Source organism: Meleagris gallopavo, chromosome 3 (genome assembly GCF_000146605.3).
Source record: "Meleagris gallopavo isolate NT-WF06-2002-E0010 breed Aviagen turkey brand Nicholas breeding stock chromosome 3, Turkey_5.1, whole genome shotgun sequence".
NCBI lineage: Eukaryota > Metazoa > Chordata > Aves > Galliformes > Phasianidae > Meleagris > Meleagris gallopavo.
The window spans coordinates 75646047-75659792 of record NC_015013.2 but is presented as its reverse complement, the minus strand read 5'-3'; the positions used below and the strand labels follow the sequence as shown (position 1 = coordinate 75659792).

At 39.8% G+C, this 13746-nt stretch overlaps 1 protein-coding gene across 1 annotated transcript; it reads left to right on the top strand.

Moving 5' to 3' along the window:
* The first annotated feature begins 291 nt into the window (after positions 1 to 291).
* On the top strand, positions 292 to 13106 carry KCNV1 (potassium voltage-gated channel modifier subfamily V member 1). The gene is made up of 3 exons (XM_031552904.1): positions 292 to 973; positions 2728 to 3254; positions 8859 to 13106. The coding sequence occupies exons 1-3, from the start codon at positions 378 to 380 to the stop codon at positions 9368 to 9370; spliced, it is 1635 nt and encodes a 544-aa protein (XP_031408764.1). The 5' UTR covers positions 292 to 377; the 3' UTR covers positions 9371 to 13106.
* The last annotated feature ends 640 nt before the right edge of the window (positions 13107 to 13746 follow it).

Here is a 13746-nt window from a genome sequence, read left to right as displayed (position 1 = left end):
CCGGGGCGGGCGAGCGGGCGGACTGAGCCGTGGGGCCGGAGGGAGGGCAGAAGCTTCGGGCGAGGCCGAACACGGGGTGGGTCGCCGGGCGTCCCCGCTCTGCTCGCACAACCCGCTGAAGGCGATGTTGGTGTTGTGCCGTGCTGGTTCCTTCGGAGTCGGCTCTCGGTACACTTGATCGAGAGGTCGGGGGTGACCATGAAGCCGAAGGGGCTGCGTGGGTTGTCGCTTGTAGATGGTGCCTGGCGCTTCCCCCAGACAGAGTGCAGCAAGGCTGCCTTACGGACCTCAGGTATCTCTGGTACCAGAGCCCAGCAGCACGCTTGGCCTCTGTCTCAGATGGAGGCACCATTTGGGCATGGTGAGGTATCCCGGGGATGGGAGCCAAAGCATCAGAAGGTACCTCATCTTTAGGCTGGCTACCAAGAATCTCTGCAGCTTTGTTGTGTTTTCCATCCAGGAGAGTGTGGGCTGCTGCTGGCAGCTACAGGATGAAGTCGCCTCCTTGCTGCATGTCTCTTAATTCCCAAGCGTCCCTGGAGGAACAAGGGAATAGCACGTCGCTGGGCTCCCTGGACTGCAGTGTTTTCTCCAGCGAGGAGGAGCAGGGGCCCCTGCTGCAGAAGGTTGTTCCTTCCTTGGACTGCTTTACAATCAATGTGGGAGGCAGCCGCTTTGTGATGTCCCAGCAAACTTTGTCTTGTTACCCCGACACTCGTCTTGGCAAACTGGCCGTGGTGGTCTCCGCTGCCCGGGATGTGGCCTCTGGCCTCCTAGAGCTCTGTGATGATGCTAACCTGGTGGAGAATGAGTATTTCTTTGACCGGAGCTCGCAGGCATTTCACTACATCCTGAACTACTACCAGACAGGGAGGCTGCATGTGATGGAGCAGCTGTGTGCACTCTCCTTCCTGCAGGAGATCCAGTACTGGGGTTTGGATGAGCTCAGCATCGACTCCTGCTGCAGAGATCGGTGAGCTGTGGGAAAAAACACAGAGCAGGAGCATGGGCTGAGTGAGCTCAGTGCTGGCTTGTGTTCAGGGACAGTCAGGTGAGAGATCCAGCAGTAGGGCAGAGAAGGTAGCACAGAAAAATATCTTCAAAGCTTGGTAAATCTAGCAGTGAATCCTACTCTGGAGGTAGATGGAAGCGGGAGATGGGACAAAGAGATGTGTTGAGTGAAATCACTGCTTACCTTTTCTGTGAGGGACAGGTTGGCAGTGGGGGCAAGATAGTGAGGGCCTGGCATGAGCAGGATCTGGATTTTTCTGCACCAGTTTCAGATTGGCCCTAGAAGTTCAAAGTGGAAAGTGGCAGCGCTGGAGATAGGATGGGCTGTCAAAGCAGAGATGCACTTTCAGTGTCATTCAGATTGAGGTTTCATCCTAGCCAAGGGGGATCACGTGTGTAGTCATGAGTCGGGAGAGTTTGGAACCTCGGTGCCCAGTACTTTCTGCACAATTCCAAGCAGGAGAGGCAGAAGGTGGGAGTGGTCACTGCTATGCTGAGAGTGGGTGGCACAGCTGCAGGAGCAGCCTTGAGGGGAAGCATTGAATGAGGGGAAGCATGGATGTAGCAGCTTACAGGGAGGGGGCAGCAGCAGGGGAAGCATGGCTTGTTGGAGACAAATTGTGACAGGCAGTTTAGGAACAAGGTGGATTTTGACTGAACCACCCCCAGGATTTTTCTGTTAATTCTATTTGCACCTACTTTATCCCCCATATTAGTGTTACTGGTTTGTAGTATAAAGAGTACAACTGCTGTTGATCAAACTGGTTATGTCAAAATTATTAGAAATAATCAAGCACATCCGTCCTCCCTCACCCCTCCCCCCTTCTAAAAAAGAGCTTTAGTTATCCTATCCTTACATGGTTCAGTTCTGCATCTGAGACAGCTATATCCTAGTTTTCATCCCATTCTTCATTCAGTAGTAGATAAAACTGAAAGATCCTAATTCTTTGGTGGTACAAGAACTACAGACCTCTAGGGCATATGCAAGAGTAACTGTGCATCAACTGAAGGCAAAATTGCATAGCCCCGTAATTTAAGTCTTGATATCTACAGCTGTCAGGAAATACAAAGTAAAATAATTTTTGCAATATAATTAGGGAATGTTGTTTCATGAAATAGTTCTGTAAGTACATTCTAACAAAATGCTCGACTATGCATTTACAATCGGTAAATTTCAGTCAGCAAAGATGCTTTGTTGTGTGACAGCCCATATGTTTAAAGTAAGATAACATGAGTAATCTGAGCATGTATTGATCACAACTTCATACATGAACTGCACAGCTTTCATTATGTCTTCTCTTCTAGCATTGCAGATACACACCAATGTAATAAAACTGCAATATAATTAATAAAACTGCAATAAAATTGAGGACAATGGATGAAACAGAGGGTCTGGATTGCTTATAAGAATGCATGTTAGTCATGGAGCTAATCCTACTGTAGTCAACATGATCCACATAGGTAGCACACTACCTGGATAAAATTACCATGCACATACAAACTGTCACTGCTGTGACATGGGTAAGTAGGAAACATGCTGTAGGGACTCAGTTAGTCACAACACACTTGACCTTCACAACACACTTGACATCAGGGTTTTCTGATTTCCGATGAGGTATACTTTAATGTATGTTCTTATGCCTCTCATGGTAGAGGATAAGAAAAGCATATGCATATTGGTATTAAAACTCTTTTTGTTGGGGGATTCCTGGGCAGGTACTTCAGGAGGAAGGAGCTGAGTGAAGCCTTAGACATCAAGAAAGATGCTGAAGAACTGGATGCTCAAGATGAGGAAGAGGACTTTTCTGATAGCCTCTGTCCCAATGTCAGACAGAAACTTTGGGAAGTTTTGGAAAAGCCTGGTTCCTCTGCAGCAGCCAGGACTTTTGGCACTTTATCCATGGCTTTTGTTGTTGTGTCCATTGCCAACATGGCTTTGATTTCAGTAGAGCTAAGCTGGCTGGCACCACCACTACTGGATGCCCTTGAGTACCTGTGCATTGCATGGTTCACTGTGGAGTTTGTTCTGAGGTTCCTGTGTACACGAGATCGGTGTCGCTTCCTGAGGAATGTGGCAAACATCATAGACCTCCTTGCTATTTTACCTTTCTACATCACACTGCTGGTAGAGAGTCTGTGTGGTGGGGAGAGCTCCCAAGAACTGGAGAATGTGGGGCGCATTGTCCAAGTGCTGAGACTACTCAGAGCGCTGCGGATGTTGAAGCTGGGAAGACATTCAACAGGTACTTCAGCCATGGCAGTGGTAGTTCTTATTTTACTACCAACAAACTGTCCCCATTTTGTGTGCATTTCTGCCATTTATATACAGTGTAATGTTAGCTGTGATGGCTTGTGAAATCTTACTTTTGGACATTGATAACAGTGTCAGGAGATTTCTTAAATAAATTTTAGTTCTTCATAAAGCCAGTGCATTTTGTTTGCATAGAACATTTACAAAAGCAGGCCCCAAAGCTGCATGCTATAAGCCCTTCACCAGTCTTCACGACGTCACAAATTTGCAAACATTTTTATTTGAGTTAGTTAGGAGCAAAGGAAGGGAAGAAACAGAAGTGACCCATGCTTTTATATTATCAGAGGCTCACTAGTGACAGTTTATCTGTCATCATTTGTTACACTTCAAAAGTTTATGCAAATAAATGGATCATGATTTTGCCTACATCGCATATCCTGAAAACCATGAGGCTCTGTTGGATAGAGAATGTTTCAATAAAACTGTTTAAAGTGAATCATACTGGGCAGTGGGCTGATAGGCTCTCTGACCATATCAAACATGTTGGAATCTGTATGATACGTTGAACACAGTTATGGCTCTGAATTGGGATTAGGTTCAGCACAGAGTGGTAATGTCAGGTTCAGCCAGCATTCTAATGTGGTGCCCTTCGTGTCCAACCACTCCTGATGCAGTCCTTTCAGAATTTCCTGCCTTGAAGCAGTAATAATTTGCTTCATTTTTTGGAGCAAATCTTCCCTGCCCTCTTTGTGAACTGGTCCTATTTCAGTCTGCATTTTAGCAGCAGGATGTCTCTTGATTTTTTCCACTGAAGAGCAGTGAATCTTCAAACTAGTAGCAGTGAGTAGCTTTATTACTGGTGAGCATAATCATAGTAGTTTGGGATTATGCCTGTCCCTTGTAAAGCAGTTGAGGGGAAGCTGCTAATGATTTGGTCTGTTAGTGAGTTTGCTGTGCTTCAGTGTAATTTTACAGTTTTTGTTCTATACAAGGAAGCCTACTGCCCACTTCCAAATACATGACTGTGAATGTGTTCCTCCCTTGTTCTGTTTTAAGAATAAGATTTTAACACATTAAGGCACTTCTGTGCTAAATGGCAAGATTATGATGCAAAAGTATGTTAATTCTAGTTAGAAACTTTCCAAAGTTTCCATTTCAGCATACTTTACTGCTACAGAATGAATGCACGAAACTCAATTCTGAGGGTGTGTTAGCTATAAAGTAAGTCTCAGATGCCTGTGTAGTAACCATTAACTTCAGCTGTGTTCAGTGTTTCCAGAGGTGGTCTAAACCATAAGTGTTTTTGTTTCCCTCTTTTTTTCTTTTTCTTTTCTTTTTTTTTTTTGTTCTTTTGTTTCAATAAAAAATGAATTAAAAGATTTTTTGCTTATGTATGTTAACTATATTATATATTTTGTATGTAGCCCAAGACAATATCTCCTCACTCCTAGGCAAGCCAAAAGGTTGGACACCCATGGTCTAAACTTTTGTGCCTATTTATTTTTAAAGTTAAATTTATTAAAATATTATTGTAGTTTATTTCACAATATTGTGTTACTAATGTTAAGAATTTAATAATTCATTTTCCATGTTTGGTAGAAGAAAGGAATTAATTTTATTTAAATACAGTCTTCTACTCTGAAAGTGAGCTGCCATCTTTCTTCTGCAATTGAAATACAGCAGCATATAAAAATCGACATACATCACTATTTAAGCCATTCAGATCAGCATTACTGCCACTGTGCTTGCCTCTGATAGTTTGGAATTACTAGTTACTTAGTTGCAGAACAGTAAATCAGCTTTGGCTCTTTTCTGTATAATTTAAATGTAGAAGGTCATGAATTTGATTTTCTGTCAGAAGAGATGTGGTTGCTAAGGCAAAACAGAACTCTAATAAATCAAGACAAAAATAAATTGGCTGATCTGAAGTGTAATTTCTGACCAGTAGAGGTTTGTAGTGGAAGAGAGTTGTGCTAACATGGTTCTGAACACACTTCTGACTGTAGTAGCTAATAGAAGATAAACATTGTAAGTACAGTACACAGACAGAATCCTTGCACATACCTAGGCAGTCCCAATAAATCTGAGTGTAGGAGTGGCACTCAAATACTTCTCTTTTGAATTAGGAACTTAAAACTGCCTCCCAGTGAGGGTTTTGTGACTCTTGCACTCTCAGATCAGATGAAATTTCATACACTGCTAACCTGTTTTGTGTGGCAGAAGGAGTGCAAGATCAGAGGAAAAGAGATGTAAAAATCTGTGGCTACCAGGAGCAACTCCTCTGTCATCAAGGCAGAATGGTCACAGTCACGAGTCACCATGCAGACCCATAGAAAAGCCGAGATCCCAGAGCAGCATGGTTCTGCTATCAGAGGCAGAAATTAGTTAGGAAAAATTCTTCTTTCCTCTTTTTAAAGAAATAGCAGATTAGCCCTTTTTGTTGGGAGGGGAAAGAAAAATGGAAGAATTCCTTGAAAGCCAAACTCAGTTGTCAGGAGATGGATGTAATGCATAGAAAGACCCGAGCCATACTAGAGTGAGTGTTAAATTATGCAAAGTGCTGTACCTTGTCAAAGAAAACTGATCAATTAGTAATACTTCTACCAGAAGATGTATAGCTAGAGGATGAGATGACTTCTAAGATACTGAAGTTACAGATTTGAATGGATTAGAAACGAGTAAGAACCTGCATTTTTCACATTTTCTGATGCTCCTCACTGTTGGCTTCCTTCTGGGACCATGTTTTGTCTGAAGCTTTGCTGTTCCTCCTATAGGAAGCAGTTAGAAATTTACTCCTTGAGAAGCAGGATGTGAGCATCTGATGGCAATGGGCACGTTTGAGAGAAGGTTGTACCATATGTCAGGATGAGATGTTTCTGGATTCATGAGAAAGCAAAACTTCAGCATATTCAGAATTCAGTGCCAGAAATTCAGGATGATTTAAATGCTGCGTGTTAATTGAGTCTCCTGATTTTCAGCTTGCATTATCAAGTTCCTTTGGGCAACAGAGGTGGAACTTGTGATGCATGGCAGAAATGCCTCTCCTTCCTGCTGCTGGTTCCAAGGCTGGAGCTGTTTGCTTGCCCCAACCTTACTGGCTGTTGCAGCAGCTCAGCACCTTCCAGCATGAGTAACCAAGCTGTTACAGCTCCTTGCCAGCTCTCATAAGACTTGCTGAAGTGTCTGTGATGGAACAGCTCTACTTTGGCTGTATGTTAGGGCTGGATAAATCATTTTTAAAAGTTAAAGTAAAGCAGAATACATAATCCTTCTGAATACACCAACTGAATCCCATTTGCAATGAACTGTGGAGTCCAGTAAATTGTCTGGTTCATAGTTTCATCTAAAAACATCTCCTGAATTCTTCTGAAGACATGAAGTGATACAGAACCACCACTTCACTGATTTCAGTGATCAAGCACCATCACTACAAATATTTACTTTGATTTTTAAAAAACGAAGGTCAATCATTGTTTCTTTATTTTTCTTTTTTTTTGCTTTGATTTTAACAAGTTAAAGAGTACTTTTAGTTATTATTTTCCTTCACGATAATTAAGATAACTTTCTAATACCTGGTTTTGATAAGCAAGGCAGCTTAAGTTCTGTTGTTTTTTTCCCAGATACTGAATCATTTTTATACTTTTCAGTTTTTTCAGCATCATTGTTTTATATGAGGATACTAGAACTTAGAATAATTTTAAAAGAACATACCAGACTCCTTAATAGTAAGGATAATTAACCATTAAAAAATATTTTGCTGAAGGTGTCATCAATGTGATGCAAATAGTTAGCAGTCACAGCCTTGTTCCTGCTTATTTCAACCTGATTTAAGAAAGTTGTGCTGTTGTTTTGTTGTTTTGTTGTGTTTTTTTAAACCAATATTCTTGGGCTCCATTGTAAAGGGCAAACCTGGATTTTACAGTCTTTACTTACGTTTCATAGACTTTTAAATTGGTGTATCTTCTTCCTAGGTCACCTGGAAGAATGTATTCTTCTACCTTGTTCAGTATGAAGTTTTACATGGCAATTGAGTATAATAGCTTCCTTGGAAGACGAGAGCTTGGATCTGTGTCCTCACAATCGTCCCTTCCTTTTGAACTGCTATCTTTGTGTATTTTCAGAATCTGGAGAAAGTCATATTAATAGAAAAAAAGATTAGTCTGATATATCTTATTCCCTTTTTCTGTTGCATAATTATCCTGTATCACTTACAGTAAACATTCTGACCAACAGACTATCGTTACAGCAATATAAAACCTGGATATGGGTAAATCCTTAACTGTAGCTAGCAGAAGACAAATTTGAAAAAGGAAACATCACTACAAAATAGTCTGTTCTTCCACTCTTTGCTGAACATAAACAAAAACTTTAAAACTAGTTAGATCTAAAGGGAAAAAGAAACAGAGCCAAAAGCAAAAAGAAATTTTAACTTATTTTATTTTGAGATTGCGGAAGGAAAGCAAATCAAATTGTTTGTTACTTCAATGAGCATATGAAGTCTGCAAGTAGAAGCAGCAAGCCTCTAAGCAAATGTTGTAGTTAGAAGTGTACTCTTATGAAGAGTAATTGATGAGCATTGTGGGTTTTTTTTTCACTTGTTGAGGAAAACATATAGCATGTTTTTAAGAAGAACATTAACAATCCAAAACCAGTTGTGATTCAGAAGATAATTTCAGTCTCCCATGTTTTTCAACCAGTTTGGTACCCTGTTATCTTCTTTTGTTTATGAGCAACATTTATCCATTGCAATGTTATTGGATTTACTTTCCTGCTTGCTTTGTCAGGCAGCCTAGCCTTGAGGCAGCAGCTCTAAAAGGAATGTGGGGCATTATGGAGAGCAATCTGCTGCGCATAAATTCCCTGTTCGACTCATGGGCATCAGTGAATTAGCAGGAGAATACTTGTTTGCTTTGGGAAGCTTTGCTATCTCCAGTTTTGGCACAAACACGGCTGCTCCTGGACTACTGTATTTGTTTTGATCTCTCCAGATAAAGATGTTGATAGACTGTGAGGGGGAAGAAGGGTCAGAGGGAGGTGATGAGAACTATAAAAGGATTGTAAACAGTGCTTAGCAAAGAAAAGGTACTGTGTGACAGAATTAGGCTTGAAGTACCCACCTGGGAACATGAATTTGACAACAGGGGTGCTCTTTGGTCCAAGAGAAAAATACGATAATGGCTGGAAAACAAGCACATTCCAATTGAAAGTAGGAAGCAGATGTTTTTAGTAGTTTTAAATGGCTATTTAGGTAACTTAATAAAAATTGTGGCCAATTTCTAAATCAAGATTGATTAGTTTTCTAAATCATATGTTGTATGTAGTTCAAATGATAAGCTATAAGGAGAATTTATATGCTCTGTATAAAGGAAAGTGAGATGATGTCAGTGTTTTAGTCTAACATCTTAATCTGTTTCATTTTAAATCACATTTTCGCAGTAGTTTTGCTTGTAGGAACTGCAGCCATTTTTCATACGCCATGTTCATTAACAACCAAAACAAAGGCATAAAACAATCAGCTTTCAAATAGGATATGTTTCAAGAATCTCTGAAGGAAGCTACACAAATCAACCTACTGACAGCATTTCTTGTTTTTCAGGGTTGCGGTCCCTTGGAATGACAATTGCACAATGCTACGAGGAGGTTGGCCTGCTGCTGCTTTTCCTTTCTGTAGGAATCTCTATATTTTCCACAGTGGAGTATTTTGTTGAGCAAGGTGTGCCAGGCACAACTTTCACAAGCGTACCTGGTGCTTGGTGGTGGGCAACAACATCCATGACAACTGTTGGTTATGGTGACGTTAGACCAGATACAACTGTTGGTAAGGTAGTGGCCTTCATGTGTATACTGTCAGGAATACTAGTTTTGGCTTTGCCAATAGCTATCATAAATGACCGGTTTTCTGCCTGTTACTTTACACTGAAGATAAAAGAAGCTGCTCTTCGGCAGCGTGAAGCTTTAAAGAGACTCATGAAGAACTCATCCAGTGACTCAAATATCAATGTTAATTTGCGAGACATATATGCACGCAGTGTCATGGATATGTTACGATTGAAAAGCAGAGAGCGAGCAAGCACAAGGAGCAGTGGAGGAGATGACTTTTGGTTTTGACTTTTAAGTTATTTAGCCTTGTATAGCAAATAGACTACTTCAAAAATGTGGTATTAAGAATCTGTTTTTTTTATCATTCAACACATAATGTATTGCTTTTCCATCTGGAGCTTTAGGTACTTGTATAAACTGATATAGCTGGTGTAAGCAAAAGGCTCTGAGGGCGCTCAGAAACATACTCCCAGAACTTGGTTGATGAGAGAGAAAATAATGGGTCCATCAAAGTAAAACAGTGTTACAAACACTTGTCTATGAATCTTATGTCCTTGCCAGTAATAAAATCTTTTAGCTGAAATTGCCATGGTGTTTTGAATTTTGAAGACCTATAGGATTTGTATTTGAAAAAAACAAAAAAACAACAAAAAAACAAAGTTAAATACATTAGGAAAATCTGATGAAGTAAATAGTTACTAGATATATACGTGGTGGATATCAGGAGATGATAGGTGAAAAGTATTAAGCTGATCAAAGATCTGCAGCCAAGTGTAAAATAGTCATGAACTGGGTGCCATAACTTGGAGCACCCCTTGCAATTGCTGCAGAAGTTAGAGGAGATAATACAGCTTTTGCAGCAGAGAGTTCATTCATAAACTTACTTTGAACCATGCCTTCCCGTTGTGTTTTGATTCTCTTAGCTTATTTGTGCAGCTAATCAGATTTTGTGCTTAAGTAAAGTCACCAGTAGATACCAGAAGAAACAGAAATAGTAAAAGTTAACAAGTTACTAATTTCTCTATCTCCTGTTAAAATCAGGCAGTATTCCAGTAAGTTAGCCAGATGTAAAAAAAATGATTATCATCTTGTAATAGGTTAGGTCAAAAATCACAAACTTCTCATTTCATTTTTTCAGCAATGTAATCACAAACATTATTTACATTTGGCATTAATTCAACATACTACCTGAAAGGAGGCATCTGCTAGCTGTGGATTATTTAATTTGATCAAGTATTTATGTGTTTAGAAGGCTTAGACTGTCTTTGGGTATATGTGAATAGGTGAAAACACTGCTTTTAATAAATACTGAATAACTCTTGTTTAGAAGCAAGACTGTGTTTTCCTCCCATTCCCTGTAATGTAATACAGAAAGCAGATTTTTCAAAGGCTACAACCTTGAAGCATACTTCACAAAAATTCAACTCCTGATTTGTCAGTTGATAGCACCCAGCATTTGGATTTGGGAGGAGTGTGGCATGTGCAGCAGCCATCAGGGGAATGAGAAAACTAAGGGAAAGTGTAAGATACCAGAAGAGTGTGTCTTGCTCTACCAATATGTCTTATTCTGAAAATTTGGAAGTCAGGCTTACCATCTGTGTTACACAAAGATCAAACAATGTTATCACAGTGTTTCCTTCTTCCCTGATATTCTATAAGTACATGATAAAACTCCCATGGATGTCCAGGAGACACAATTAATTCTGTGGGGAAAGGCTTGATGCAGCCCACTCTAAGTTAATTCATAGCTCCTTGGAGCAGGAAGTCCCTGAGCTGCACAAATTGTACAGGCTGTTTCTCATTCAAAAGTCATTCTAATTATAGAGAATTAGGAAGAAGCTTTTATTGTGGGAAGACTGTTTTGTAATGTCTTTTGTGCTTTCTTGTACAGTAACTGATCTCTGTTTGAGAAAGGAAATGCAGTTAAATAGATGACTGATTCTCTTCAGGGAATGGCTGCTTTTATTGAATCCTGTGTTTGTTATGAAGGACTCGAAAGAGGGAGAGAAATGTTCTGGGATTTATCAGTTGATTCACTCCTTTCACCAGGTCTGAAAATAAAATTTCTTAGAAATGCCCTTGGGGAAATGTGGCTGAGACTTTATCCAGTAGCTGCTTCAACTTCTATTTTCAAACCTCTTGAATAAATTCAAAGTCTCAAAAGAAGTAAAGTGTTTGTCAATAGTGTTGTTTATTCAGCAAGACTATTCAGTAATATTACCTGTTTGCAGATGAAGATTGGTTCTGATTTCAGCTCTTACAGATGGGACCAGAGCATTCATACTGAGCCATAAACAGTACAGGGCATTACAATTCTAAAACATGAATCTACACTATTTCTCTTCTATTACAGATTTGGAAAACAGCTCTGTCATCACTAAGGCACAAACTAAGGATATTACCATGCTATCTTTTGAATATTACGCTGAAGATAAGTAAGAAACTGCCTCTTGTCTTCACATCTGCCATTTCCATCACACAGTAGACTGGGCTGAAAGGATCATGTGTCAGAACATGAATAACATTCTGCATTTTTTCTTTAAACACAAAATAATTCCAAAAACTGCAATCAAGGGATGTAACTGTAGCACCTTAATCCAGCCTGCTCTAACCTTGGTTGACTACTACAGGAAATGATACTAGTTAAAAGGCAGTGGTATAGGCTATAGTGCAGACTAATAGTCTGAAAATTCTTGTGTATTTCTTTGTAGATGCTTAGGGGCAACACTTAGTAGATGACACTGTGGTCCAACCCCACCTGAACTTTTTAAACATCACTAATATTTTTCTTTGTCCTCTCTTTAAAGAAGGTCACCAGCCTACTAGGCTGCAACAGGCAGAGCACTACCAACAGGTCGAGGGAGGTGGTCCATACCCAGCTGGTGAGACACACCTTGTGCTGAGTCCAGTACAGAAGAGACAAAGATGTACTGGAGATTGCTCAGCAAAATACTGGAGTTCCACAGTGTAGAGTCCGACACTACAGGGAAACCTCATGTGAGATGGATGGGGTAATTTACAACTTCTGGGGATAAATTATAGAAAGATACTCAGAAATCTCCATTTACTAACATTTTACAACTGTTTCATATTGTGATTTACCTTTTATATTATGGATATTGATCCTAAATGCACAGTTCACTGAGCGTTGGTTAAGTAAGCTTTGTTAGTAAGTCAATAAACCACTTCAAACTCGATTTGATATAAGCTACATAAGATGAGCAGTTTTAAGATGAGCAGGAGAGGAGTTCTGCTGGCCAACTCTGAGTTTGTGAGGTTGCCATGTGGCAGATGTGGAAAATGAAGTTGAACACAAAAAGGAGCACACAGGAGAAAGTTGTGAGGTTTTTACATGTAATGTCCATTTATTTTTGTTCTCTGACATTAAAAATCTATAAATTCTCATCTTGATACTATCCTGATAATGAGTAACATTTTTCTCATTTTCTGAAGTATTGTCCTTGCAAACCTCCTCTGAGGTATATTTCCATATGAACAATTCAGCTAAAACATTTTTTGCTGGGATGCCCAACATCTAAAATGCATTAAAGCAGGTGTTGCTGATGCAACTCATACTTGTGAGTATGAGTTGCTGTTATCACAGAGCCTCACTGTATAGCAGCGGGTGCAGAGCAGCACATTTCTTAGTCTCACCTCTGCAGATAGGGTCTCCAGGGCTTTGGGCTCTTGAATGTGCCATTCATTGAAGAGGAGTGTTGGAGTCAATAATCTCTCTAGAACTGAGATGCATTTTTCTAGTTTAACCTCTTTTAAATTTAATTTTCCAATTTTTGAGTGTTTCAACCAACCCCATAATTGTTACAGTTTTGCTTTTAATACCAAAGCACAGTTCATAAGAATTTGATGAGGCATGTAATGTTGGTGTAAATGGTGAGCTCAACCTGATGAGCAGCAGTGATTAAAGGCATTCCATCAGTAAAAGCTGAATAACTTATTTATAATTAAATTGCTGTTGATGTATGAAAAAGTCTTTTCTGATAAAGTTGACCTTGGTATGTATGATGGGCAATTCTGCTAGTCTGATTAAAACTATGCACAAGTGCACACTGCAATATAACAAAAACATACTACTGCAAAGAGCCTCCTTTTAAATGATACGCACTCCTTAAAAATCAAAGCAAAATCTCTAGAGGTGTGGGATTTCCTCTAACTACAGCTAATTTTGTACAGCTTTTAGTAAGACTAAATCTGCTGGTAAGTCAGGTATCATTGCTGTGTAGTCATGTAACTAACACATTCATTTCACTTGAATGTAGGAGAAAGACAGCTGTCTTTCCAAACTGCACAACAGAGATAGGTCCTGGGAAATGGATAAAGTGTGGATGACTCTTCTCATTGCCTAATGTATGAACCAGCTTACAAGGAGAGCTGAGAAGAACACTCATAAAAGCCTGCTATGATTTTTACCAAAAGCGAGTACAACAAATTGACTTCTACAGTCATTTTTTCAACACAACTGAAAAAGACAATTGGCTTTAAAATAGTTAAAAGATAACTGATGAGGCCATTCTTTACACCAAGTGCTGTGTAAAAGATTCCTAAACTGTAGCTCAGAGCCTAGGGTATGAGACATATTATGCAGTTCAACAGTGTTGAATTATAGAAAAAATATTCTGAGATGAATGTGTATCTGCTTAAGAACT